Source organism: Neophocaena asiaeorientalis, unplaced genomic scaffold (assembly GCF_003031525.2).
Source record: "Neophocaena asiaeorientalis asiaeorientalis breed wild unplaced genomic scaffold, Neophocaena_asiaeorientalis_V1.1 scaffold121, whole genome shotgun sequence".
NCBI lineage: Eukaryota > Metazoa > Chordata > Mammalia > Artiodactyla > Phocoenidae > Neophocaena > Neophocaena asiaeorientalis.
Genome location: NW_020172142.1, coordinates 1,272,355 through 1,298,677, shown reverse-complemented (window position 1 = coordinate 1,298,677; position 26,323 = coordinate 1,272,355). Strand labels below are relative to the sequence as shown.

At 40.0% G+C, this 26,323-nt stretch overlaps 1 protein-coding gene across 2 annotated transcripts in view; it reads left to right on the top strand.

Annotated features, from left to right (window-relative positions):
- ULK4 (unc-51 like kinase 4) overlaps nucleotides 1-26,323 on the top strand; it is a 511,648-nt gene that overhangs the window by 382,358 nt on the left and 102,967 nt on the right. For both annotated transcript variants that reach the window (XM_024753918.1, XM_024753910.1), the window contains one exon: nucleotides 6,868-7,053. In XM_024753918.1, coding sequence (XP_024609686.1) covers nucleotides 6,868-7,053 — 186 coding nt within the window. The remainder of the gene's footprint in view (nucleotides 1-6,867; nucleotides 7,054-26,323) is intronic.

Below are 26,323 nucleotides of genomic sequence, written 5' to 3'. Positions count from 1 at the left end.
CGAACCCGTGTCCCCTGCATCGGCAGGCGGACTCTCAACCACTGCGCCACCAGGGAAGCCCTGTCTGTATTCTTAATTACAGCCATCCTAGTGGGTGTGAAGTGGTATCTCATAGTGGTTTTGATTTGCATTTCCCTGATGGCTAATGATGTTGAATATCTTTTCCTGTTGTTATTGACCATTTATATACCTTTCTGCAAGAAATGTCTATTTTCTTTGCCTTTGAAAAATTATGTTATTTGTCTTTTTATTACTGAGTTGTAAGAGTTTTTATATTGTGTGTGTATGCAAGTCCCTTATTAGGTATTAGATTTATAGCAATTTTCCCTTATTCTGTGGGTGGTCTTTTTACTGTCTTCATGGTATCATTTACAGCACAAAATGTTTTGATTTTGTTGAAGTCCAGTTTATCAAAATTTTTTTGGTTGTTGCTTGTGCTTTTGGTGTCCTACCCGAGAAACCATTGCCTAACCCAAGGACACAAAGGTGTAATTACTCCTATGTTTTCTTCTAAAAGTTTTATATGTTTAGCTCTTGTATTTAGATATTTGATCCCTTTGGAGATAATTTTTGGATGTGGTGTGGTGTACAGGTCCAACTTCGTCCTTTTGCGTATGGATATCTAGTTGTCTCAGCACCATTTGTTGAAAAGACCATTTTTCTCACCACCTCCCATTAAACTGTCTTGGCACTCTTGTTGAAAACCAGCTTACCATAAATGTAAGGGTTTAATTAGGGGCTCTAAATTCTATTCCATGGATCATTATGCATGTCCTTATTCCAGTACTACATTTACTGGATTACTGTAGCTTTGTAGCAAAATTTGAAATTGGGAAATGTGATCCCTCCAAATTTATTCTTCTTTTGTAAGTTTGTTTCGGCTATTCTTAGTCCCTTGCGTTTCCATATGAATTTTAGGATCATCAATTTCTGAAAAAAAAAAATCCAGCTGCAACTCTGAATGCTTTTAATCTGTAGATCAGTTTGGGGTATGTTGCCAACTTAATAATGTTAACTCTTCCAATCCTTGAACATGGAATGTTTTACTGTTTATGTACCTTGTTTAATTTTTTCCAAGAATGTTTCACTTTTCAGTGTACAGGTTATGTACTTCTTTCAACATTAGTTCTAAATATCCTGTTATTTTTGACGCTATTATAAGTGAAATTGTTAATTTAGTTTTCAGATTCTTCATTGCTAGTGTATAGAGATACAATTGCTTTTTTTTATTGGGATATAGTTGCTTTACAGTGTTGTGTTAGTTTCTGCTATACAGCGAAGTGAATCAACTATGCGTATACATATATCCCTCTTTTTTGGATTTCCTTCCCATTTAGGTCACCACAGAGCATTAAGTAGAGTTCTCTATGCTATACAGCAGGTTCTCATTAGTTACCTATTTTATACATATTAGTGTATGTTGATCTCTTATTCTACCACCTTTCAGAACTTGTTTATTTTTATAGTAAAAAAAGTGGATTCTCTAGGATTTTCTGTATGTAAGATCATGTAATCTGCAAATAGGGTTTGCCTTTCTAGATGCTTTTTATTTCTTTTCCTTGCCTTATTGCCCTAGCTAGAACTTCCAGTGTAGTGGTGAATAGACCTGGCAAGAATGGACGTCTATCTTGTTCATGATCTTAGAGGGAAGGGATCCACTCTTTACCCGTTAAGTATGGTGTCAGCTGTAGATTTTCCCCTAGATATCCTTTATCAATTTGAGAAGGTTCTGTTCTATTTACAATTTGCTGAGTTTTTTTTTATCCTAAAAGGGGTTTTAATTTTGTCCAATGCTTATTCTATGACTGTTGAAAGGCTCTTATGATTTTTGTCTTTTATTCTATTAATGTTGCACCTAACATTGATTTTTAGATGCTAAACTAGCCTTACATTCCTAGGATAAGTCCCACTTGGCCATAGTATACAATACTTTTAATATGTTGCTGAATTTGGTTTGCTAACACTTTGCTGAAGATTTTTTCATCTATATTCATAAGGGCTATTGGACTGAAGTTGTCTTTTCTTGGAATGTGTTTGTCTAGTTTTGGTATCAGGATAGTACTGGCCACATAGAATGAGTTTGGAAGTTTCCATTTCCTTTAGCTTTCTGGAAGAATTTGTATAGACTTGGTATTCACCAATAAAGCCATCTGGGCCTGTAGTTTTCTTTGTAGGAAGGCTTTTAACCGTAAATTCATTTTCTCTAATGGCTAAAGTGCTATCCAGGTTACCTGTGTCTTCAGAGTGAGTTTTGGCCTGCTCCCTTCTCTCTGGTACTTTGTCCTATGAACTCTAGCTGCTTTGGTTTTTCTGAGACTTTTCGCTCTGTCTCCTCAACTTAAAATTTTTATCTGCTGGTTTCCACCTCAGTTTTGCCGTCCCTGTGCTTAGGCCTGGTGACCTCGTAAGCCTCTGACCTGGGACAAGAGTAGAGCTCACCTCAATTGTTCTCCATCCCTTGGGCATCACTGTCCTACATTACCTGATGTCTAGTGTCTTAAAAACCATTGTTTCGTGTATTTTTCTGCTAGTTTGTTTTTGCAAGCACTTGGGTATAATCTTATCCTGTTAGTCCAGGGAAGATGGAAAGATTTTTATACCATCACAATCTTTTTGGTAGTGGTGGGGCAGGGCACACAAAACAAAACAAAACACAAACATTATCAAGTTTACAAGGATCCAAGAAATAAGCCATCTTTGAAATTATTACTTATGATAAGCATCCTCCCATCATTTCAACAGTGAAGCAAAACTAACTCAGAAATGAAGAAATGTTAAAGTAGACTGAAATAGAAGCATGAATGCCTGTTCGTATCTCACTAACTACCCAAAAGCTATGAAAATAGAGAAAGGATTAAATATCTTACAATCATGGGAGAATGGAAGGAGAAGCTGTTAGTGGAAAAGAAATTTTGTGCGGTTACTAGATGACAGAAAGCAGATGGAACTGAATCGAAATACAGTGAAGAAACCTATCACCCAGAACATACATAGGAAGAAACTAACCAGAAGGTAGGAACAGATGCAGATGATCTATAAACTCAGAGTGGAAAACTGATGGAGGCCCTAGGCACTCAACCAGGCTAATTGAAGATGCACGTTTAGAACAGGCAGGCCTGTCAGTCCCCTTCCCTTATTAATTTTGCTCTGCTTTATTGCAACATAATAGGTCAAGAACTGCACTGTAAAGAGAATGAACTATCTGATGTGATTTCTAGTTTGGGGTTATGCCCTAGAAAGAAGCATTTGGAGTTTGAGAAAGAAGCATTTGGAGTTTGAGGAAATCATAGAACGCAGGCAGAGGAGGCAACTTGAAGAATCAGACATATACAAATGGAAAGGAAATGGAAGCCAGCTGCCTATAATAATCTGACCAATCTTTCATTCAAGAATAGAAAGCCAAGGACCACCAGACATTTGGGGAAGCATAACAGCCAGAAGGAGAGAAACCAAGGTGAATAAACAGCTGAGCACACAAGAAAGTTGATAGGAAGTGTAACGGGTTGAATTGTGTCCGCCACAAAAATGATACGTTGAAGTCCTAACTCCTAGCACTTCAGAATATTAAACCCCATTTGAAACTACTGATGGTCTAGATGTAGTTAATTAAGATGAGGTCATACTCAAGTAGGGGGGGGCCCCTAATCCAATGTGACTGGTGTCTTTGTAAGAAGACAACCGTGTAAATTCAGACACACACGGGGAGGAAGCCATGTGATGGCGGAGGCAGAGATGGGAATTATGCAGCCGCAAACTAAGAAATGCCAGAGGTTTCCGGCAAGTCATAAGAAGCAAGCAAAGATTCATACTATGAGTTTCAGAGGGAGCAGGGTCCTGCTGTTTGATTTTGAACTTCTAGCTTCCAGAACTGCGAGGTAATACATTTCTGTTGTTTATGTCACCCGGTTTGTGGTACTTTGTTATGGCAACCCTAAGAAAATAATATTGGGAATAAAAGAGAATTTAATAATACTTAATGAAAACACAAAACAAATGTTCAAGTAACCCACAGGAAAGTTAAAAAAAGAGAGAGGGAATCAGAAAAATAAGAAACAGGGGAAATAAATAGAAGACAATAAAATTGCATGTTGGACTTAAACCCTAGCATCTTGATATTTATCATAAAAATGTAAATGGTCTAAATGCACCAATTAAAAGACAGAGATGACTAGAATGGATAACAAAACATGGTCTAACAGTGTGTTGTCTACAAAAATCTCACTTCAAATATGATACAGGCAGGTTGAAAGTAAAAGCTCGAAAAGTATATACCATGCAAATATTAATTTTTAAAAAGCAGGAGTGGCTGTCCTAATATACATGTTAATTTCCTGATTGTGATCTTGTACTATAGTTATGCAAGATGTTTCCATTGGGGAAGTTGGGTGAAGTATGTGTGGTATCTCTTTGTATTATTTCTTACAATGGTATATGAACCTGCAAATATCTCAAAATAAGATTTATTCACCTGCAGAAGAATGAAGGTGGTCGCCTACTCATACCATATACAAAAATTAATTCCAAATGGATCAAGACCTAAATGTAAAAGCTGAAACTATAAAGTTCTTAAAAATGAATGTAAGCGCTAAAACTATAAAAATTCTCAGAAGAAGCTTAAATCTCAGGACCTTGAAATAGGCAATGGTTTCTTAGGTTTGACACCAAAATCACAAGGAATAAAAGGAACAGATAGGGACTTCCCTGGTGGTCCAGTGGTTAAGACTTTGCCTTCCCTTGCAGGGAGTGTGGGTTCAATCCCTGGTCGGGGAGCTAAGATCCCACATGCCTTATGGCCAAAAACTCAAAAAAACATAAAATAGAAGCAGTATTGTAACAAATTCAATCAAGACTTTAAAAATGGTCCACATCAAAAAAATCTTTTAAAAAATGGATAAATTTGACTTCATCAAAATAAAAAATATTTTGTGCCTCAAAGGACACTATCAAGGGACTTCCCAGGTGGTCCAGTGGCTGAGACTCAGTGCCCCCAATGCAGGGGGCCCAGGTTCGATTCCTGGTCAGGGAACTAGATCCCACATGCTGCAACTAGACCTGGCGCAGCCAAATAAATAAATATTTTTTTTAAAAAAGGACACTATCAAGAAAGTGAAAAGGCAACCCACAGAATGGGAAAACATTTTTGAAAATCATATATCTGCTTTATATATTTTATGATTTTTATAATCATAAAATATATAAAGAACACTTAGACTCAATTCTAAAAAGACATATGACCTATGTTAAAAAGTGGGCAAAGTATCTGAATAGACATTTCTCCAAAGACGATATGCAAATGAACAATAAGCACATGAAAAGATTTTCAACATCATTAGCCATCAGGGAGGTACAAATGAAAGACCACCACGAGTTACCACTCCACATGCACTAGGATGACTGTAATTAAAAATACAGGTAATAACAAGTGTTGGTGAGGATGTGGGAAAACTGGAAACCTCATGCATTGCTGGTGCTAATGGCAGCTTTAGAAAACAGTCTGGCGGCTCCTCAGAAAGTTACACATAGGCTTGCCTGGTGGCGCAGTGGTTGAGAGTGCGCCTGCTGATGCAGGGGACACAGGTTCGTGGCCCGGTCCGGGAAGATCCCACATGCCGTGGAGCGGCTGGGCCCGTGAGCCATGGCTGCTGAGCCTGCGCATCCGGAGCCTGTGCTCCGTAACGGGAGAGGACACAGCAGTGAGAGGCCCGCGTACCGCAAAAAAAAAAAAAGTTACACATAGTGTTATCACATGACTCAGCACCTCCACTTCTAAGTATATACCCAAGAGAAACAAATGCTTGTCTGCACAAAAACGTTTGTACACATGTTCACAGCAGTGTTATTCATACTAGTCAAAAGGTGAAAACAACTCAGATGTCCATCAACTGATGAATGGATAAACAAAATGTGGTATATCCCTACAGTGGAATATTACTACATAATAAAAAGAAATGAAATACTGATACATGCTACAGCATAGATGAATCTTGAGAACATGCTAAGCGAAAGAAGCCAGTCAGATAGGGTCATATTTTGTATGATTTCAAGTATCTGAAATGTCCAGAATAGGCAAAGCCAGAGAGACAGAAAGCACGTTAGCACTGGGCGGGGACTGGGGGTAGAGAGGAAGAGATGACGTGAAGGTAACGGTTACAAGGTACAGGGTTTCTTTTTCAGGTAATGAAAAAATTCTAAAATTGGTTCTGTTGGTGGTTGCACTACTCTGAAAAATACTAAAAACCATTGAATGGCAGATATATGTTAAATGACTGAATTGTATGTCACAGGAATTATAGCTCAACAAAGCTATTAGAAATAAAATAAAACATTAAAAGGTTAAAACGCTTATGGTATGATTATTATTTCATAATATACCTTTTAATACAGAAACAATGCTTTCTCTCTGTTTAGTCAGTAATGATTTGGAAACAGACAAGTTCAACCTTGTCTGTTTCTTAATATCTTCTAGAAAGTGGATTTTCCTAAACAAGTTAAGTAAACAAGAATGTAAGGGTTGTGCCTCGGAAAAATCAAGCTGTTTCCACACCTATAGATGCACGTACACCTGTATGAATATATGCATCTATACATATGCATATAAAATATATGTTGGTCCTTTGCTTGTCACAGGTCATTCATCACTATGGATTAAAGAAAGGACTGCAGGATTTCCTTCTGATTTTGTGCTCTTAGCCTTGTTTGAGTTACTGTATGCATTTTGAAAAAGATCCATTCAAAAAAATACTCCTTTCATTAAACTTTGTCCTCAGACTGACATTTTATCCATTACGCCAAATTTTACTGTGGTTCTTGAGGAATACCAGCACCATCTTCAGTTAAGCTTAAGTCGTCCAATTTATTAATTTTCAGCTTCCTAACGAGGATCCTGAAATTTTTGAAGTTTCATCCAAGTGTCTGTCTATACTGGTTCAGTTGTATGGAGGAGAAAACCCAGACAGCCTGTCTCCCGAAAATGCAGAGAATTTTGCTGAATTACTGACGTCCAAAGAGGACCCGAAGGAGCAGAAGCTTCTGTTGAGGACTCTCAGAAGAATGGTGAGTCCACACAGAAACTGGGGCTTGGGTGGGTGGCCTCAGTGGCAGCCAGTAGATGGGGAGTTGTCATTTTTTTCGACCTAGTTTCATCAGAGAACTCCCAGTTACCTTTTCCCGTAGTCACCTACTGTTAACATTTATCATATTCTGCATTTCTATCTGCATGTACAAGTATTTTTCTTGAACTGTGAGAGAGTAAGTTATACACATTGTTCTTGCTTACTCCTTAGTGTGTGAGTGTGTACTTCCTAATGAAATGGATGTTCTGTTACTTAACTAACTACAGTTATCAAAACCAGGAAATTTAACACTGATACAAATCTTTTACTAATCTGCCATCTGTATTCCAGTTTTGTCAGCTGTCCCCATAATGTCCTTTATAGCTTGTTTTCTGGTGTAGAAACCAGTCCAGGATCATGTATTTTAGTAGATGTGTGTCCTTAATCTGGAATAGTTCTGCAGCCTTTCTTCGTCTTTCATGACATTTCTGAAGAACGGGCCAGATGTTTTATAGACTCTCCCTCAATGTAGGTCTCTCTGATGTTTTCTGGACAGTTGGATTCAGGTAAGCCCCAGAAGACATACTGTGTCCTTCTCAATCCATCAGATCCAGAGGCTTATGACGTCTGTTTGCCCTTTACTGGTGATGTTAATTTTGATCACTTCATTAAATCAATGTGGTGTTGTTATTTTTAAATTTTTTAATGGTTGCAAAAGGGAGATTTTCAAACTCACAACGTTTCTAACCCCCAGTGTGGTACTGTAGGAAAAATTTTCCCTTTCGCCCCATGTATTATTTTTTTATTTTATTTTATTTTATTTTTTGGCGGCGTTGGGTCTTCTTTGCTGCACCAGGGTGTTCTCTAGTTGCGGCAAGCAGGGGCTACCCTTCATTGTGGTGCACGGGCTTCTCATTGTGGTGGCTTTTTTTGTTGCAGAGCACAGGGCTCTAGGTGCACGGGCTTCAGTAGCTGTGGCTCACGGGCTCTAGAGCGCAGGCTCAGTAGTTGTGGCTCGCAGGCTCTAGGGCACAGGCTCAGTAGTTGTGGCGCTTGGCTTTAGCTACTCTGCGGCTTGTGGGATCTTCCCGGACCAGGGCTCGAACCTGTGTCCCCTGCATTGGCAGGCGGATTCTTAACCACTGAGCCATCAGGGAAGTCCATCGCCCCATTTATTTTATTTTTAAAAATATAAATAGCTGATGTTTACTTGAAAGTACTTTTGAAGACTGACTGACTTTCTTTTTACAGTAGATCTTGTTCTGCTGCTTTCGAAGGCCGTTATTTACAGCAGCAGTTGTGGAAGTTAGTCGAGGAGTGGAGGTCCCATTAGTCTGTGTCATGTTCTGGCTTGTCATTCTGTGTTCACTTCTAGATCCAATTATCTTGAGGTGTCCTTTGGCAGTGGAGGCTATGGATGCTCCAGAGAGTTGCCTTCAAGACAGTTTTTATGCTAGTTTGATAGACAGCTGCAGTACGTGACCCAGCTAGATCTACACAGCAGGTTATGGGTGACAGAACTAGAACAGGGATAGAGAGTTACCCTCCTCGCTGCTACATTATGCTTTTGTACAGCCAAACCTCCCAACCGCAGCAATGCTTCCTGTCTAGTGGAGTCATTCCCTGAGTAACCGGATGATGACACAATCTAAGTGAGCCTCCCAAAGTGTAGGATAAATACTTCTGGGGAAAGTAGATCTTGGGCATGGTACTCCAACCTAGCACTAGATGACATTGAATCACATAGTAAGGCAAATATTTCCTCTTCCATTTTATTTTGATCTTTCTGATGATTTAAGGGGAAGGTCTCAATTTGGTACTGCTGTGTCTTTAACACCTCTCGAATCCTTCAGAATGTCCCTTTTTAACAGAGAGGAAGCCTCTCAGATGACTAGCTTTTTCAGTAGAGATAAGATATTTCTTTCAAAAAATAGTTTTATTCATTTAAAACTGGTGAGTCAATGTGAGGTCAAGTACTAGAAAATATGGTAATATGAGTGATACGTACATGTGGCAGAATCGTGTGTTTGGTACAGAAACAAAAGCTTGGGGATATTGACCTCACATCTGATACAATTAATTTTATAGAGATTCACCATCTCGTATTTGAAAATGTTAGGGCCATATTTAGTTTGGACTTTATAATTTCCAGATCTTTTGGGCATGGTGCTTATACTATATATGATATGACTCCACAGCAGTCACCTGGGGTGGTACCGTAGTCAAGCATGGTAATATTTCTGCTGCAAAGTGTATGAACATTCACACCAAGTGGGTAAACAAAAACTATATGTGACCCCACGTGGGTTAGGTCAGGTTTTGCCACCAAATATGGTTTTGAACCAAACTTAAGAATAAAAGTTTTGATTTTCAGAGCTTTCTAGATTTTAGAATTGCAGGGAGATTATGGACCTATCTTTGGAATAAATTACATCATTTTTAAAAACCAGGTTAATTTAATCATGCAGGAAACAGTTAGACCCCAACTTGGTCAAAGTAACCAGATTACACCATCTTTTAGTTAATTTTACTGTCTGAAATGATTTCCTTATAGTTTCTGACCTGCCACATATAGGGCCAGGTAGGTTTTGTTGGTGGAAGAAAAGTTGAATCCAAGTGACTCTATCTGTGTATGTGAAAATAGAAGTAGTTTCTGGTTCTGCTCATCTGCTTGTTTTTTTTTTTTAATTGTAGTAAAGTAAACATAATATAAAGTTTACCAGCCATCTGTGATAAGTGCTTTATAATCTTCTGAAAACTTTCTAAATTAGCCATGGATGGGTCAGTGTTGGGTTCAAGTGGTGCAAAACACACAATCAGGGATTCTGGGCCTTGAACTTGCCTATCCTGAGGCTCGGTTCTGCTTAAACTTAGTACTGAGTTCAGTACGTTTGGAGAGAAACAGCAGCAGATGACCCAGAGTTGTATGATGCCAGCGCGCACTCTCGACTGATGTGGTCCTTCCCCTCTCTCTCGCCGCTTCCTGTCCTCACCTCCGTGGTTGCCATTGCTTTGTAACTGTCAGCTTACCATCTGTTCTCACCTTCACATTACCCTTGTTCAGAGTAGTGATGTGGTCTTTTTCAGCGTGTTTATAGTGTCTAGCCCATGAAAGGTTGTCAGCAGATGATGTTTCTGTGTTAAGGACTTCTGGTGAATTATCTCATTTAATCTTCACAGCTACCTTAGCGGTCAGCTCCAGTGATTGCTTCCATTTACAGGTTAAAAGCTAAGGCTCAAAGAGCTTACGTAACACTCCCAAGGCCACCAACTAGGACTCGGCAGAGCTGGGACCAGCCAAGCTGACCTGACCCTAGCTTGTGCTCTTGCCAAGTAGCTAGCCACCTTGCTGCTGCTCTGTCCAGGACTGATCTGGACTCTGAGGGTATTTGTGAAGCTGAACTTGACTGAATTTCGATCTAGAAGGCACCGAAGAGATTCATTCTTTCATTCATGGGAAAATAATAGTTATTACTATGTGCATCCTCTACACTGGGGGAACTAAGACAGTAAGATATGCTCTTCCTGCTGCCTGTTCTCAGGGATCCCTAACTGGAGTGAGAGAGAAGCGCCAGCTTCATCATAAAGCAGAATGCAATCAGTGCCACGCTAGAGGAGCCAGCAAAGTTCCACAGAAACATTCCCTTTGGGGAGGAGATTGGCCGGGACATGGTGTTTGAGCAGTGTGTAGAAGGATGTGTTGGTCATCCATGCATGGACCGGGAAGAAGCACATCCTGAATAATGGCCCCAAAATCCACAGGGCTAGACTGACAGACATAAGAAATGGACCAGGATAGGCCAGAGGGGACCAAACATTTGGAGTTCGGACACTGTTATTAGAATTAGGAAGTTCTGGTCTCTGAAACCAAAGGACAGTGGTAGCATCTCAATTGAATTCAAATTATGTTTACAGTGAAATAAAGCTTTCTCACAGTGCCCGGCATGTAATTGGTATTTAATAAGTATCCACTGAGCTGAGTAAGAAATGTCTATAAAATCTCTACTTTTGTTATTGGCAATTGTTCATTTTTGTTCTTCAGTGTATATTGTGAGCTCATTTGAGTGCTTTGTAGATGCACAGGCCAGAATGAGAGGGACCTTAAAAGGCATTTAGTTGTTCCCCCGTCTGATGCTTCGGTCCCCTCCACACTATCCCTGCCAAGTTTCTTAGAAGGGGGTGAGATTGGATAGGTAGATGCATAGAGGATGGGAACCTGGGAGATAGAAAGAATGTGAGCAAAGATTTCCTGTGATTTTAAGGGGGCTGGCGTCTCAGGCTCTCCTCAGTGGCCTGGGGGAGCCAGACTTGATAGAGAGGCAGGGAGCAATTTGGATTTGTTACCTGAATCAGTAACTGGATTAAGGAGGCTTGTTAAGTGCAGCCTTCTGATTGTAAGAAGTTAAGGAGGTAAAGACAAGCTCTTTAAGGACCTACCTCAAAGGACATTTATTAAGTGAACACTCCTTCTTGGGAGCAATTCTTTTTTTCTTAATTGAGGCAAAACTGGCATATCGCATTATATTAGTTTTAGGTGTACAAGATATTTGTATATATTGCAAAATGATCACCACAGTAAGTCTAGCTAACATCCATTGCCATAAATAGTTATACATTTTTTTCTAAGATTTATTTTCTTAGCAACTTTCAATTATACGATACAGTATTATTAACTATAGTCACCATACTGTACATCACATCCCAATGACTTATTTATTTTATAACTGGAAATTTGTACCTTTTAATCCCTTCACCCATTGTACCCACTCCCAACCCCTCACCACCAATCTATTGTCTGTATCTATGAGCTTGGCTTTTACTTTCCATTTTTTTTTTCTTTTAAGATTCCACACAAAATTGAGATTATGTGGAATTTATCTTTGTCTGACTTACTTCACTTAGCATAATTCCCTCAAGGTCCATCCATGTTGTCACAAATGGCAAGATTCCTTTTTTTTTTTTTTGCTTGTACCAGGTCTTAGTTGCAGCAGGTGGGCTCCTTAGTTGCAGCTCATGGGTTCCTTAGTTGTGGCATGCAAACTATTAGTTGTGGCATGCCTGGGGGATCTAGTTCCCTGACCAGGGATCAAACCCAAGCCCCCTGTATTGGGAGCATGGAGTCTTATCCACTGCACCACCAGGGAAGTCCCAAGATTTCATTCTTTTTTATGGCCAAATAATATTCCATTGTGTGTGTGTGTGTGTGTGTGTATGTTTGTGTATCAAATTTTCTTTATACATTCTTCTATCATTGGACATTTAGATTGTTTCCATATCTTGGCTATTGTAAATAATGCTGCAGTGAACATTGGGGTGTATATTTCTTTTAGAATTAGTGTTTTTGTTTTCTCTCGATATATACCCAGAAGTGGAATTGCTGGGCCTTATGGTAGTTCTGATGTTAATTTTTTGAGGAACTTCTGCACTGTCTTCCATGGTGTTTGCACCGGTTTACATTCCTACCGACAGTACACAAGGATTCCCTTTTCTCCACATCCTCGCCGACATTTGTTATTGGTTGTCTTTTTGATAATAACCATTCTGACTGGCATGAGGTTACATCTCCTCGTGGTTTTGATTTGCATTTCCCTGATGTTTAGTGACGTTGAGCATTTTTTTATGTACCTGCTAGCTATCTATATATCTTCTTTGGAGAAATGTCTATTCAGGTCTTCTGCCCATTTTTTATTCAGATTGCATTTCTACTATTAAGTTGTATGAGCTCTTTCTATTAATATATTTTGGATGTTATTCCCTTATAAGATATATGATTTGCAGATATTTTATCTCATTAGGTAGGTTGCCTTTCATTTTGTTGACGGTTTCCTTCACTGTGCAGAAGCTTTTTAGTTTGATGTAGTCCCACTTGTTTATTGCTTTTGTTGCCTTTGCTTTTGGTGTCAGATCCAAAAAAATCATCTCTAAGACCAGAGTCAAGGAGCTTACTGCATATGTTTTCTCCTAGAAGTTGTATGGTTTTAGGTCTTATGTGCAAGTCTTTAATCCATTTGGAGTTAATTTTTGTGTGTGGTGTAAGATAATGATTCAGTTTCATTCTTTTGCATGTGTTTAGTTTTCCCAACACCATTTATTGAAGAGACTGACCTTTCTCTATTGAATATTCTTGGCTCTTATGTCAAAAATTAATTGAACATATATGCATGGGTTTATTTCTGGGCTCTCTATCCTGTTCCATTGATATATTTGTGTGTTTTCAATGCCAGTACCATACTGTTTCGATTACTATATCTTTGTAATATAGTTTGAAACCAGGGAGTGTGATGCCTCCAGCTTTGTTCTTTTTCAAGATTGCTTTGGCTACTTGGGGTCTTTTGTGGTTTCATACGAATTTTAGGATTGTTTGTTCTATTTCTTTGAAAAATGCCATTGGAATTTTGATAGAGATTGCACTGAATCTGTAAATCGCTTTCGGAGCATTTCTAAAAACAAGAGGGTTCTACTCTGTGAGACTGTCTCTTTTTAAGCCCTGATTGAGGAGTGCCTCTTTCCCCAAAGCTGAGCAAGCCGGGATGATTTCAGAGAGGGCAACCCCAAAATACCCTTGGCCCTACAGTTTCTAAGGCCACATAATAAGCGTGTCCATGACCGGTAAACTGTGGTTATTAGAGAGCCATCTTAGGAATAATGTGGCAGATTCCTCCCTGTGAGTTACACAAAAGGCCCTTTCTTGAAATATCTGTTTCAGCTCCCAATCTTGTGACTGTAACTTTCTAAAAGCAGAATTTTCACTAACAGATGAAAGAAATAAGATGTTTAATTTGTGCTGATGGGGTTGGGATATGTTTTGCCCCTAGGGTGCTCTTCCTTATTTAGTCTGCATTTAGAACACTGAGAAAATGTTGGGGAAACCTGAGAATTTAATTATGTACTGTAATTTACCAGGATGTTTGGTGGTTTTATAATTATACTTTGTACTCTGGCTTTAAAAATGTGATGGAGATCCTTCCGGTTGCTGCCAGGTTTACCTGTCCCTTAAACTTGATATCAGTGGGAGTTTTCTCAGGGTAATGATCATGGATCAGCTGCTTGTCACTTAATTAAAGCTAGCTTTACTCCAACACTCAAAATATTGGCTACACACAAGCCACCACAAACTTGTTCTGTAAAACGGACTGCTCTCTGAAAGCAGAGGGTGGTCGTAACACGCTGAGGTTGCTAACTCCTTTCACCTGCCCGCTCACCCATCTACCTGGTACAGCAGAGGTGGCAGCAGTGGGACTTGGGCTCGCTTTCTGAGGGTGAATAGTATTAAAGATTATTACAAATATCCATCCCTTGGGGACCCTTTACCCTGCCGCTTTCAGAAAATCTTGCTATGCTCGCCACTATTTTTCTTCCAAATTCTCACGTAGGTCCCCTGGTCCTTTCCATTTTCACCAGGAGAGCAGAGATGTTGTGTTGCTGAAAATCAGTGTAATAGCATTTCTTCACATACAGAGTTTTTAAAGCTCTGAAGAGACCAAATGAGGAAACTAGGAAATCTGCAGCCATTCTTTTTCTATTTTAGGAGCAGGATGAGTTGTAGATGTAGAATCAGAAGGGACCTAATTTCTATTAGAAAAGTAAAGAACTATTCCTTGAGGCGTAACAAGAAGGCAAAATGATACCTCTCCCTCCTAGCTTATTTTTCTCATGGTAAGGCCTTCTTTTCTTGACTTATTTTCCTAAAGGGAAAGAAGTGGGGAGATTGTTGTGAAGCCAGTGAAAATTTTTAGAGAAACACTATGTACCCAAAGGAGTAAAAAGCAAATGTAATCAATTTTTGTGAAATCTCGTCCCTTAGAACGTTTTCCTGAGACTCTGAGAGGATGCTCTTAGGAGTTTCCAAGAGGGCTCTTTCCCTGAATCCATGCACACCATTTATTGTTACACTGGATGAGCATCTATGCCCGCGATTGCCATAGGACTCACAAGTTAATTGGGAACTCTTTGATTAATTTGGTTGTATCTTTCCAACAAAGAAAAGAAACATCTTGCTGAAAAATTTTTCCTTAGTTCCCTGAGGGAACATTCCTGAGATTCTGAGCAAGACAAAATCAGGAAGCTTATGGCCAGTGGAATAGGGTCATTTACAGCCAGTCGCTCTCAAGACCGAAACTTCTGTGTTTCTGTGAGTGAAGCCACATCCACCTCAGAGAGGAAGTATGTGGATCTTTGCCGTGGGTTTCCTGAGGATGTGCAACATGTCTCATCCCTCTGAACATGTCTCATTCTCGCGCACATTTCCTGTGTGCATGTGCCCTCTCCCCTGCCCCTTCCCACATGGAGGTTCCTCAAGGTCAGGCTGGGCACCTTCCTGTCCTCCTTCTCAGTCTGATGTTTGTGGGCCCTGGGCAGCATAATTTCCCTTCTGTTTTGACTTCTTATTTCAAGAGATTCAGCTCCCTACCTGCCTCCTGAAATTCTTCTGTCAGATAAAATTCGTTCTCTAATGAGTCTTTTCCTCTTTCCGTTCCCGTTGCCATGGATGGTATCTTTAGCCACCTTGCTATTATGAAAGGTTTCAAAACCACATGAAAGTTGAAAGAGTAATATGATTGGGAACCTATGTAATCAAGAATTATTATCAGAATTGTTATCATTTCACCATATTTTTCAAGTCTCTGTATGTACTTTATTCACACAAAATGTTGTCACCCTGATATTTTTTATTTCTACGTGTGTGTTTTAAATCATGTGAAAGCAAAGGAATCATGACACTTGGCCCAATAACATTATCACACCCAAGAAAATTAATAACGATTCATAATATCATTAATACCCAATTCATGTTTAATTTTCCTAGTTAAAAAACGACTTAATAGCTTTTTTTTAAAAAGCCATGTTCCAGTCAAGGCTCACATACTGAATTTGTTGTTTTCTTAGTCTCCTTTAATCTAGAAGAGTCTTCCTGCCTTTTTTTTCCCCTATGAAATTGACTTTTTGGAGAGTCTGAGTCAGTTGTCTGGTAGAATGCCCAACAGTCTGAAATAGTATGAATATTTCCTCACAGCATTTTTGGTCACAGTATCTCATTGGTAATGGCCCCTAATCTTGTATCCCATCGGGAAGCATATGATGCTAGGCTGCCCACTTTCAGTGATGCTAAGTTTGATTGCTTGGGTAAGGGGTTATCTTATGCTTCTCCATCAGGTAGATACGTGTTTCCCTTCGCAATCACTAAGTAATCCTCACAGAGATGCTTTGGCACTGTGTGAATATCTGTATTCCCCACAACTTCTTAAAGAAAAGACTATAAAAAGACTATAAAAAATGGGCTAATGGTGATGGAGCAAAAGAAGTAGTTAATTTTTAAGCATTAATTTTTAAACTGTGGAAAGGACCAATCTGCTATCCTTGAGAACAGGTATCCCTCAAAAAGAGAGAAGACCTGCTGCTTTCTTGTATAGTATTAGTTTGTTGAGAATCTACCCATTGTAAATTATAAGTAAACAGCTAAGGGTCCTTGGAATTTGTTTTATGTTTTGTATCCTCCTCGTGACCAAGGAGGGGAAGAAGCTGTGAGGGATCATTTATTTATTCAAACTTTGAATATTCCCATTTATAGGTACTTATTATCTGGTTCAAGTGATAGTGATTATAAGTAACTGTGGACTTTTCCTGATTCTTCGTGATCATTCTGACCATCATCAAGCCCACTGTGCAGCTGTTGCTGTGCAGAATGCTCTAGACTCCCTTGGTAATGTGGGATTTTTTTAATGACATGCTTTTTTTTTTTTTTTGGCGTTACGCGGGCCTCTCACTGTTGTGGCCTCTCCCGTTGTGGAGCACAGGCTCCGGATGCGCAGGCTCAGCGGCCATGGCTCACAGGCCCAGCCGCTTTGCGGCACGTGGGATCTTCCCGGACTGGGGCACGAACCCGTGTCCCCTGCATCGGCAGGCGGACTCTCAACCACTGCGCCACCAGGGAAGCCCATGACATGCTTTTAACAAAACCATTCTGAAAATAGTGAACATTCAAAGCATGTTAAAAATTAAGATGAACACGTTTACTTCCTTGTGGATACAGAGAGCAATGAAAATTGCTCTGGAGGACCTTTCCTTAGGAAGACCTGTACTAAATGTTTCTAATTTTTGTATTTAAAAGAATATTTTAAATGTAATTTTCCTTTGTATGATCTATAACAATTTTAATAAATGAATTCTGTCCGCTAAAAGAATAGTTAATGTCTACATTATATTCATAGGAATATCTTCCTTTCCTCAAAAGGGTTGTTTTCAAGTTGTTATACTGTATATGACGAAGAACCAGAGTTGGGTTTTGGGTTTTCAGTTTTTAAATAATCATGGGAAAAGCTAAAGATAAAAAAACTTTCAGTTGATACTTTAAATATTTATCTGAGGGAGTATTTTAAATTCAAGCCGTTAGAAAAGTTTAATTTAAAGGTGAATTATGACCTCTTGTTGTTTTGTGTAAGCAAGTGTTTTGAAATTGATCAACAGAAATACTTGACCAAGTTTAGGTATATGATTTCGCAACACAGGGGTTCCTTTTTGTTCTGGAATAAGTAATACTGGAAAACTAACCACCACTTCATGTAAATTCACTTAAACTGGCCACCTAACAACTGTGGTAAGGAATGACAAAATGTGTGGCTGGGGCTTGATCTCAAGAAATAAAACTGAAATTTATTTAAATGCATTGATTTTGTCTTTTAACAACATTATGAAGACATTCTTATAATGGGTCACTTCGCATTTTGTAAGCCTGTGCAGAAAAAGTCTTCGCTAAGTAAGAGTGACCACTCGCTCAGCAAGTAGTTATGCAGTGCCTGTTCAGTGCGAACAACACAGACTAAGATCTCTGCTCTACTGGAGCTTACCAGGGAGAGTGAGATGGCAACTGCATTTATTAAATAAACTATTGATATTTTAGATAGTAAAAGCACTAAGAAGAAACATATAGACGGAAAGAAAGATAGGACGCACAGTGGGACATCTGCAGCCCTGGATGATGTGACCAGGGAAGGTCTCACCAAGATGACATCTGAGTAAAGACCTGAAGGAAGCCAGGGGGAGATTTGGAGCAAGACACACTAGACAGGGGACAGCATTTGCTAAGTCTGCAAGGCAGGTGCCTACCCAGGAACCCCAAGGAAGCCAGTGTGTCCAAAGCAAAATAAGCAAGAAATAGATACGTAAGATGTGAGGGAGATGACAGAGAAGGGTTTGGTGGAGGGAGGAAGTTATCCTTGCAAAGACTGGCCTTCATCCTGAGTGAGACGAGAGCCTGTGGAGGGTTTTGAGCAGAAGGGTGAGGCGATCTGGTTGCCACACTGAGAGCGGTCATTGAAGCGGGTGAGGGGTGAGAGATGCCAACAGGTTATTGCAGTCCTGGGGAGTCCTGGTCATGGCTTGGAGCGGTTATACTTTGCATAAATCTTGACAGTACAACCAGTAGAATTTGTCAGCAGATTGGATATGGGCTGTGAGGCAAACAGTAGTCAAAGATGATTCCAGTTTGGGCCCAGCCCAAAACCTAGATGGCCAAAACTCAGGAGGAGCTGGTCTGGGGGAAGAGGGGAAATCGGAAGCAGTGTTTGGGACACGTTATGGGTAGATGCCTGTCAGCCATCCAAGTGGGAATGTCTAGTTGGCTGTTGGATCTACAGGTCTGGAATTCCAAGTAAGAGAAGTCTGGACTGGAGGGAGAAACGGTGAGAGGTGGTGATCAGAACATGGGCTGTTCGAATGTGGATTCTGGAAGGCTGCCAGTTAATGGCAAAAACCAGGTCTAGAGTAAAACCACAGGAGTGAGTGTCTGAAGTGTGGAGGAAGACAGGGTCATGGGAAGGAAAACCAGAGACCTGAGTGGTACTAGAAGGACCCTCTCTATGGACGGCAGTATTACCAGGCACTGTGACAAGAGTGGCACTGGGGACAAGGACAGTGAGCTGGGAACCCAGTGATCCACAGCTGCAGCAGGGAAGAGTAGCAGGCGGTATTCTCTGGCGACATTAGGTTTAAAGCTGGGGGGCGGGGGCGCTTCCCTGGTGGCGCAGTGGTTGAGAGTCCGCCTGCCGATGCAGGGGACACGGGTTCGTGCCCCGGTCCGGGAAGATCCCACATGCCGCGGAGCGGCTGGGCCCGTGAGCCATGGCCGCTGAGCCTGCGCGTCCGGAGCCTGTGCTCTGCAACGGGAGAGGCCACAACAGTGAGAGGCCCGCGTACTGCAAAAAAAGAAAAAAGCAAAAAACCCTGGGGGGTAATGGAGGAGAAGTGGGGAATGGTCAGGAAGCAGCAGGGAGGACCACGGAGCCATCTCCGTGAATAAGGAACCCGAGAAAGGGCTGTACAGAGCACTGTGGGTGTGAGCCCAGGGGAAGAGGGGTGACCTGGGAGACCTGGGCTCTGCATTGTGATCAATGTAAACTAGGATGAAGTGTGGGTGCTGGAGACTGGTCCCGACTGAGATTGCGCAGACAGAATGCATGAGGCTGTGAGCAAGAGGCAGGGACCTTGCTGGTGCCTGCAGAGTTCTGGGCCTTCTCCTGACTCTAGCCAGGACAGAGGTGACCCCACGTCTCTCTGCCCACGAGAATCAACAGAGGGCTTGTCTTGCTCTGAGTGGGCAGAACCTACCCGAACCCTGCCAGGGCGGCCTGTAGCTGGGCCCTTTTCCTCCATCACATTGGGCTGTACCAGCAATTCTAGACATTTTTGCGTGTCATCTTTCACATTCTCAAAAGTGCATGATAGCACATTATAACAGCCTTCATATCTAACCTTCTCAGCATCATCGTAAAATGCGGTCTTTTTTGCAAAACTGTTTAAGGTCTTCATTAATTTTCCATTGCTATTCAAATTAGTATTCCCCTTTGAAGTTCCTGCCCTTTCTTCACACTTGAAGAGATTTTTCTCTTCTTTAGCTGGTGACCATCCGGTGTTGTCTGTCACACCTTCCCTCTTCAAAGACTTTGTATGTCTGTGTCTTTATTTCTGTCCTGCCCCTAGGTTCATCAGAATCATTTATTTTATTTTATTTTATTTAGATTCCATATATATGTGTTAGCATATGGTATTTGTTTTTCTCTTTCCGACTTAACATAGAGAATGGACTTGAGGACATGGGGAGGGGGAATGGTAAGCTGGGATGAAGTGAGAGAGTGGCATGGACATATATACACTACCGAATGTAAAATAGATAGCTAGTGGGAAGCAGCCGCATAGCACAGGGAGATCAGCTCGGTGCTTTGTGACCACCTAGTGGGGTGGGATAGGAAGGGTGGGAGGGAGACGCAAGAGGGAGGGGATATGGGGATATATGTATATGTATAGCTGATTCACTTTGTTATAAAGCAGAAACTAACACAACATTGTAAAGCAATTATACTCCAATAAAGGTGTTAAAAAAAGAGACTTTATGTAATTCTTCCACTATTACTGGCAATGATTTAATGAAATCCCATATCTTTTGTAAGATTTGAATTTTCCCTTTGCAGTTGATTTCTGTATCACAGATATGCTAATTTAAAAAAACAAAAAACATTGTGCCTAGGCCTGGCTGAACACGTGTGTGTGTGTTTGTGTGTATGTGTGTACATGAGAGAGAATCACCCATCAATTTATCAGTAAACATATCCATGCCCCAAGTTCCTGGGGCCTGGGTTTTTGAAAATAAAAATTTGGGTAATAAGAACCCTTTGCCACTCTGTAATCACCCTTTTAGCTTAGCAGATCTGATGATCCCACATTCAGGCATAGTTTCTGCTTAAGAATTTGCCTTTAAAATTAACCATCACAATAAACGACCCTTCTGATCTATGTCAGTAGACATTTACTTTGATCTTTCAGTGTTTTGACTCGTGGGGTGGATGAGTAACTGAGCAAACCCACACGATCTCTTTCTAGTATCCCTCCTTAGGACTTCAGGAGATAGATGAGGAGGTTAGGTGGCCGACATGTGGGGTACAGAGACCAATTCTCATTGACATCTTAGGGAGTTGAGCCAAAAATCCTAGACCAGTATCTCAGGGGTCGTTACTGAGACCTGTCATAACTTTTTCTGTTTCAGGGATTAGCTTTTTCTAACAACATTGCTAAAGGAAAAGTATTGAAAGTGTTCCTGAGAATTATTTCCCGTAGCATCTTGCTCTCCTATTTCAGTTGCAAACATGCCACTGTCATGACCCTCCTGGAAGCAAATAATGACTGGGACTCTCATTTCGAATTATCCTCGCCTCCCTTCTTGATTTATACACAGAACAGATTTATCCTTTTGTCAAAGAAAGTTGTTAAGTTCTACACAGTATAATTTTTTTCAGGATATTAAATACTTTTATTTACTATAAACTGAGAGTACTTTCTTTCTTTAAACCCCAAGAAGCATTGTAGGTTTCATTAATTGGGTCACAAAGATATTTGGTTTTAAGTACCACACAAGTTTTGATGCCATTTGCTTTTTTTAAAATTCCTTCATTATTATGTCAAGAAAGAAAGTCTGTTTATAAACTCCACATGGACTTTTTGTGTGATGGTTATGAGAAGGTTTTAATGAAATTTGAGAGTGTCTCTAGAGATCACAGATCCTGGGGCCTTTAACGTTACTGGGTTGCCTAGCAACCTGGAAGTCATTTCATTTCCAGGCTCTGTAATAATATGATATACTTTTCTTTGCCAGTCCCTGATGAAAATGTAATGGAAATAATCCCTTTCTAAAGGTTGCACTCCATGAGTGGGCGGTAACATAGATTTTTTTTTTTTTTCACCGTCTGGGCAGGTTTTTAATTCATTGCACAAGTATTGCCTTCTGAATGTTGTACGTGACAGAGTGAAATACATTCTAAGATGGTATTCTTAAAAGGAAGACCTACTCTTCTGATATAATGATTAGAAATACCATAGAAGTTGTCAACATACATAAGTGTACTTTCACCATGTTGAAAAAAAGGGTAAACTTGTCAGTTGACCACCAGTTAATGCAAGAATGTCTGCTTACTCCTAGATAATTTATTAGATCCAAGTATTTGCAGGTATTAGACAGGTCTTAAGAGTACAGTAAAACGAAACGCTTTTGAGTAATAGGAACAGAGCCAGTCTACATTAGTGAAAAGTTTGACTTATTGACTGTTTTTGAAAAAATATTTTTGTAATTTTTCTAAAGCAGTGTTTTTTAATTATAAAAGTAATACACAGTTTGCACATGAAGTTCATACATAGTAGCATTGTCCATAAAAAGTGGTAACAATCCAAATGTCTGTCAACTGATGAATGGATAAATAAAATGTGGTATATCCATGCAATGAAATATTATTCAGCCACAAAAAGGAATGAAGTACTGGTACATGCTATCACATAGATGAACCTTGAGAGTGTTTTGCTAAGTGAAAGAACTTAGATGCAAAATGCCACACACTGTGTGTTTCCATTTTTATGAAATATGTACTAGAATTGACAAATCTACAGAGACAGAAAGATTAGTGGTTGCCAAGGGCTGGAGAGAAAAGGGAATGGAGAGTGACTGTTAATGGATACGGGGTTTTGGGGGAATGATGAAGGTGTTCTAAAACCTATTGTGGTGATGGTTATATACCTTTGTGCATATTCTAAAAACCACTGAACTGTACACTTTAAAATGGTGAATTTTATGATACGTGACTTTGTTATAAAAAATAACGGCATCCAAAAAAAGGAATATGACTTGGGAAATATATAAGAGTAAAAAGGAAATAATGTCATCCTTAAACTTATAATCCATACATTACCATAGTTAATGTTTTATTTCTTTCTAGACACACAGATGACATATATGTATGTATGTGTATAAACACATACACATATATTGACATACAATTTCTAAACAAGTTAAGATTTTAAATTATGATGGTGAAAAAGTTCATGTGTTTACCTTGATGGCCTCCCAAAATCGTTGAAATGATCAAAATAGGTATAAAAATGAGTGAAAATGCACAACCTCACTGGAAACAAGGAAAGGTATCAGTGGTAGAGTGGTAGATGCCTAATTTGGGAAGTTTCTACAAGACACAATTAGTTTAACAGAAAGACTATTCAGAATTTAGGAAACCGTAGACCGCCATAGGGAAAGAAGCAGAAATGCTGAGACGCTCTAGAAGAATCTCAGGAACAGCAGAGGCTCAGAGGAAGGGCAGAGCCCAGGCCCAGCCCACACCTTGGAGCTGTTCACTGTGCACAGGGTCTTCCCTAGGGTGCCCTGTGGTGGGCACAAGAATAACTGAATTCCAGACTGGGCTGCCCTGGTCCTCCAGAGCCACTGCCCTCCGCCAAAGTGGATGCCCAACCTTCCATCCTGTTCCTTCTCTGAAGTTAAGTCTTCATTCATTTTTCTTACATTTCTCTCACTCACCCCAGGGCAAGGCTGCCCATAGCTCTCAGCAGCATCATTCAGGAGCAGCTTCCCCAAGGAAATCAAAGCGAGATCTTACAAATTCCTGAGGTACCCGTCCTCGCTCATTAGATCTTCATTTTACGAAAGATGGGCAGACAAAGAAGAATTGCTGGACATTTGAGGAAAGTCAGTGGCCAAAGAGTGGCCACAGGTGAACCAGAAAAGCCAGTGGCCACAGGAAAAAAAATATAAGAAAGAAGACTTAAAAAAAAATTCTAATTAGTATTCTCACAGAGACTTCAAAGATTATCGCATCCGTAAAACAAAACACGACGTTCCAGTTTTAAAACCCAGTAGAGGGATTGAATAACGGAATAAACTGACAAAAGCCAAGTGAATTATTTATGAAACCAACTTGAAGAATTCTTTCTGAGCACAGAGTGAGAGAAATGTTACGAATTGTGGCAGATGGGTCCAGGAAACCCCACAGCTCTTCGTGGGAACAGTATATTAGCAGGTCTGATGACCCACCCACATTCAACACCCTCCTGGCACAGAGAAGGTGATGAAACCCTCAGTTGTGGACAGGTTCCCCACATCCTCCACAGGAGAGCACTTTGCTTATAGGGTATGTGCCTAAGTGGATATCTATTCCCTTCTTTTTTTATTCCCTTCTTTTTTTTAATTCCCTTTTATTCCCTTCTTTTTAAATGAAGCAAGTGTTAATGTTTACTGTGATGTGAAGAAGTGTTCACTCACGACAGGCCCTGGTAGGACAGCTAGATCTTCCAGACCAGATACTGAGATGATTCAGCAAAAGGCACTTTTAAAAAATTGAAGCAGAATTGATGTACAATGTTATTTATATAAGTTACGGGTGTGCAGTATAGTGATTCATAATTTTTAAAGGTTATATTCCATTTATAGTTATTTTTAAATATTGGCTATATTCCCTGTGTTGTCTAATATATCCTTGTAGCTTGTTTTGTGATAATGGTTTGTACCCTTTACTCCCCTGCCCTTGGATTGTCTCTCCGCTCTTTCCCCTCCCCACTGGTGACCACTGGTTTGTCCTCTATGTCTGAGTCTATTTCTTTTTTGTTATATTCAGTAGTTTGTTGTATTTTTAATATTTCACATATAAGTGATGTCATACAGCATTTGTCTTCCTCCGTCTGACTTATTTCACATAGAATAATACCCTCCAAGTCCATCCATGTTGTTGCAAATTTCATTCTTTTTTTATGGCTGAGTGATATTCCATTATATATGTATACACATACATACATATACATGCATGTATGTGTATATATACATATACATACACACACACACACACACACCACATCTTCTTTATCCATTCATGATGAACACTTTGATGAACACCTAGATTGCTTCCATGTCTTGGCTATTGTAAATAATGATGCTATAAACATTGGGGTGCATGTATCTTTACCAGTTAATGTTTTGAGGTTTTCTTGGATATATACCCAGGAGAGGAATTTCTGGGTCATCTGGTACTTCTATTTTTAGTTTTTTGAGAAACCTCCATACTGTTCTCCACAGTGGCTGAACCAATTCTCATTCCCACCAACAGTGTATGAGGGTTCCCTTTTCTCTGCATCCTCGCCAACATTTGTTGTTCGTGGTCTTTTTGATGATAGCCATTCTGACACATGTGAAGTGATATCTTGTGGTTTTGGTTTGCATTTCCCTGATAATTAGCGATGTTGAGCATCTTTTCGTGTGCCTGTTGGCCATCTGCATGTGCCCTTTGGAAAAATGTCTATTCAGGTCTTCTGCCCAATTTTTAATCAGGTTGTTTGGTTTTTGGATGTTGAGTTGTATGAGCTGTTTATATATTTTTAGATATTAACCCCTTATAGGTCATATTATTTGCAAATATTTTCTCCCATGCAGTTGGTTGTCTTTCATTTTGTCGATGGTTTCCTTTGCTGTGCAAAAGCTTTTAAGTTTAATTAGGTCCCATTTGTTTATTTTTGAAAAAGCACTTTTGGATTCAGAATTGAGTCTAGTGAAAATACTGAAAAGTGCCACCTTGGGCCTAGTTTCCTGGTGTGGTGGGGTTAACAGGACCTCTAGGCCCTTGCTACTCAAAACGTGATCCCAGACCTTCAGCAGCTTCATTACTTGGAAGCTTATTTGAAATGCAGAATCTCAGGCCCCACCCTTTGCCTGTTGAGTCAGAATTTGTGCTTTAACATGATCCCCAAGTGGTTCTAGAGGTGGTCCTAGCATGGTCTAGAGGTGGCTTCTAAAAATCCAGAATGGGTGGTTAGCAGAGCCGTAAGCAAGATTTGAGTCTGAGAGATGCCCTTTTCAGAACCCAGTGTGTCTTTAGCCAATTCCAGATACTTTCAGTTATGTTTGCTGGGAAGGGGACTGGAACTCTTTTTTTTTTTTTGAGACTGGAACTCTTAATTTGTGTCTGTCCATTTATTTCTGGAAGACCTACTGACATCAACTTCTAAAAATCTTTTTTATTTCTTATTTTAATTTTTCTCTTATTTGAAAATGATAATGACATTCAAAATTGATGTAACTGTTCAGGGTTTCTGTCTCTAAAGGCTATTTTATCTAGTAAAGAATTCACAAGGGGAGAGACTTGGAGCAACACCAGGAGAGAAATATCAGGAAGAGAATACTGATTAAATAAAGCTGTGAAACAGGCTAGCGGAAAGTAGGAGAGTTTTTTTTAAAAATCTGTTAAAATGGTAATATCCTCCGGCTAATGCATTAATAATGCAGTAGCAAGGGCAAAGGGCCCAGCTTAGGGGCTGGTGGAGAGCAGGTGGGCCAGCATTGTTGCTGATCCATCAGTTCAGGTGCAGAGGCTGGGACATGGGTTCGGGGGAGTACTGAGTGAGCCCTTTTAGACAGTCAAGCACCAGTGACTGGATTAAGGGAAGACACTTGGACATGG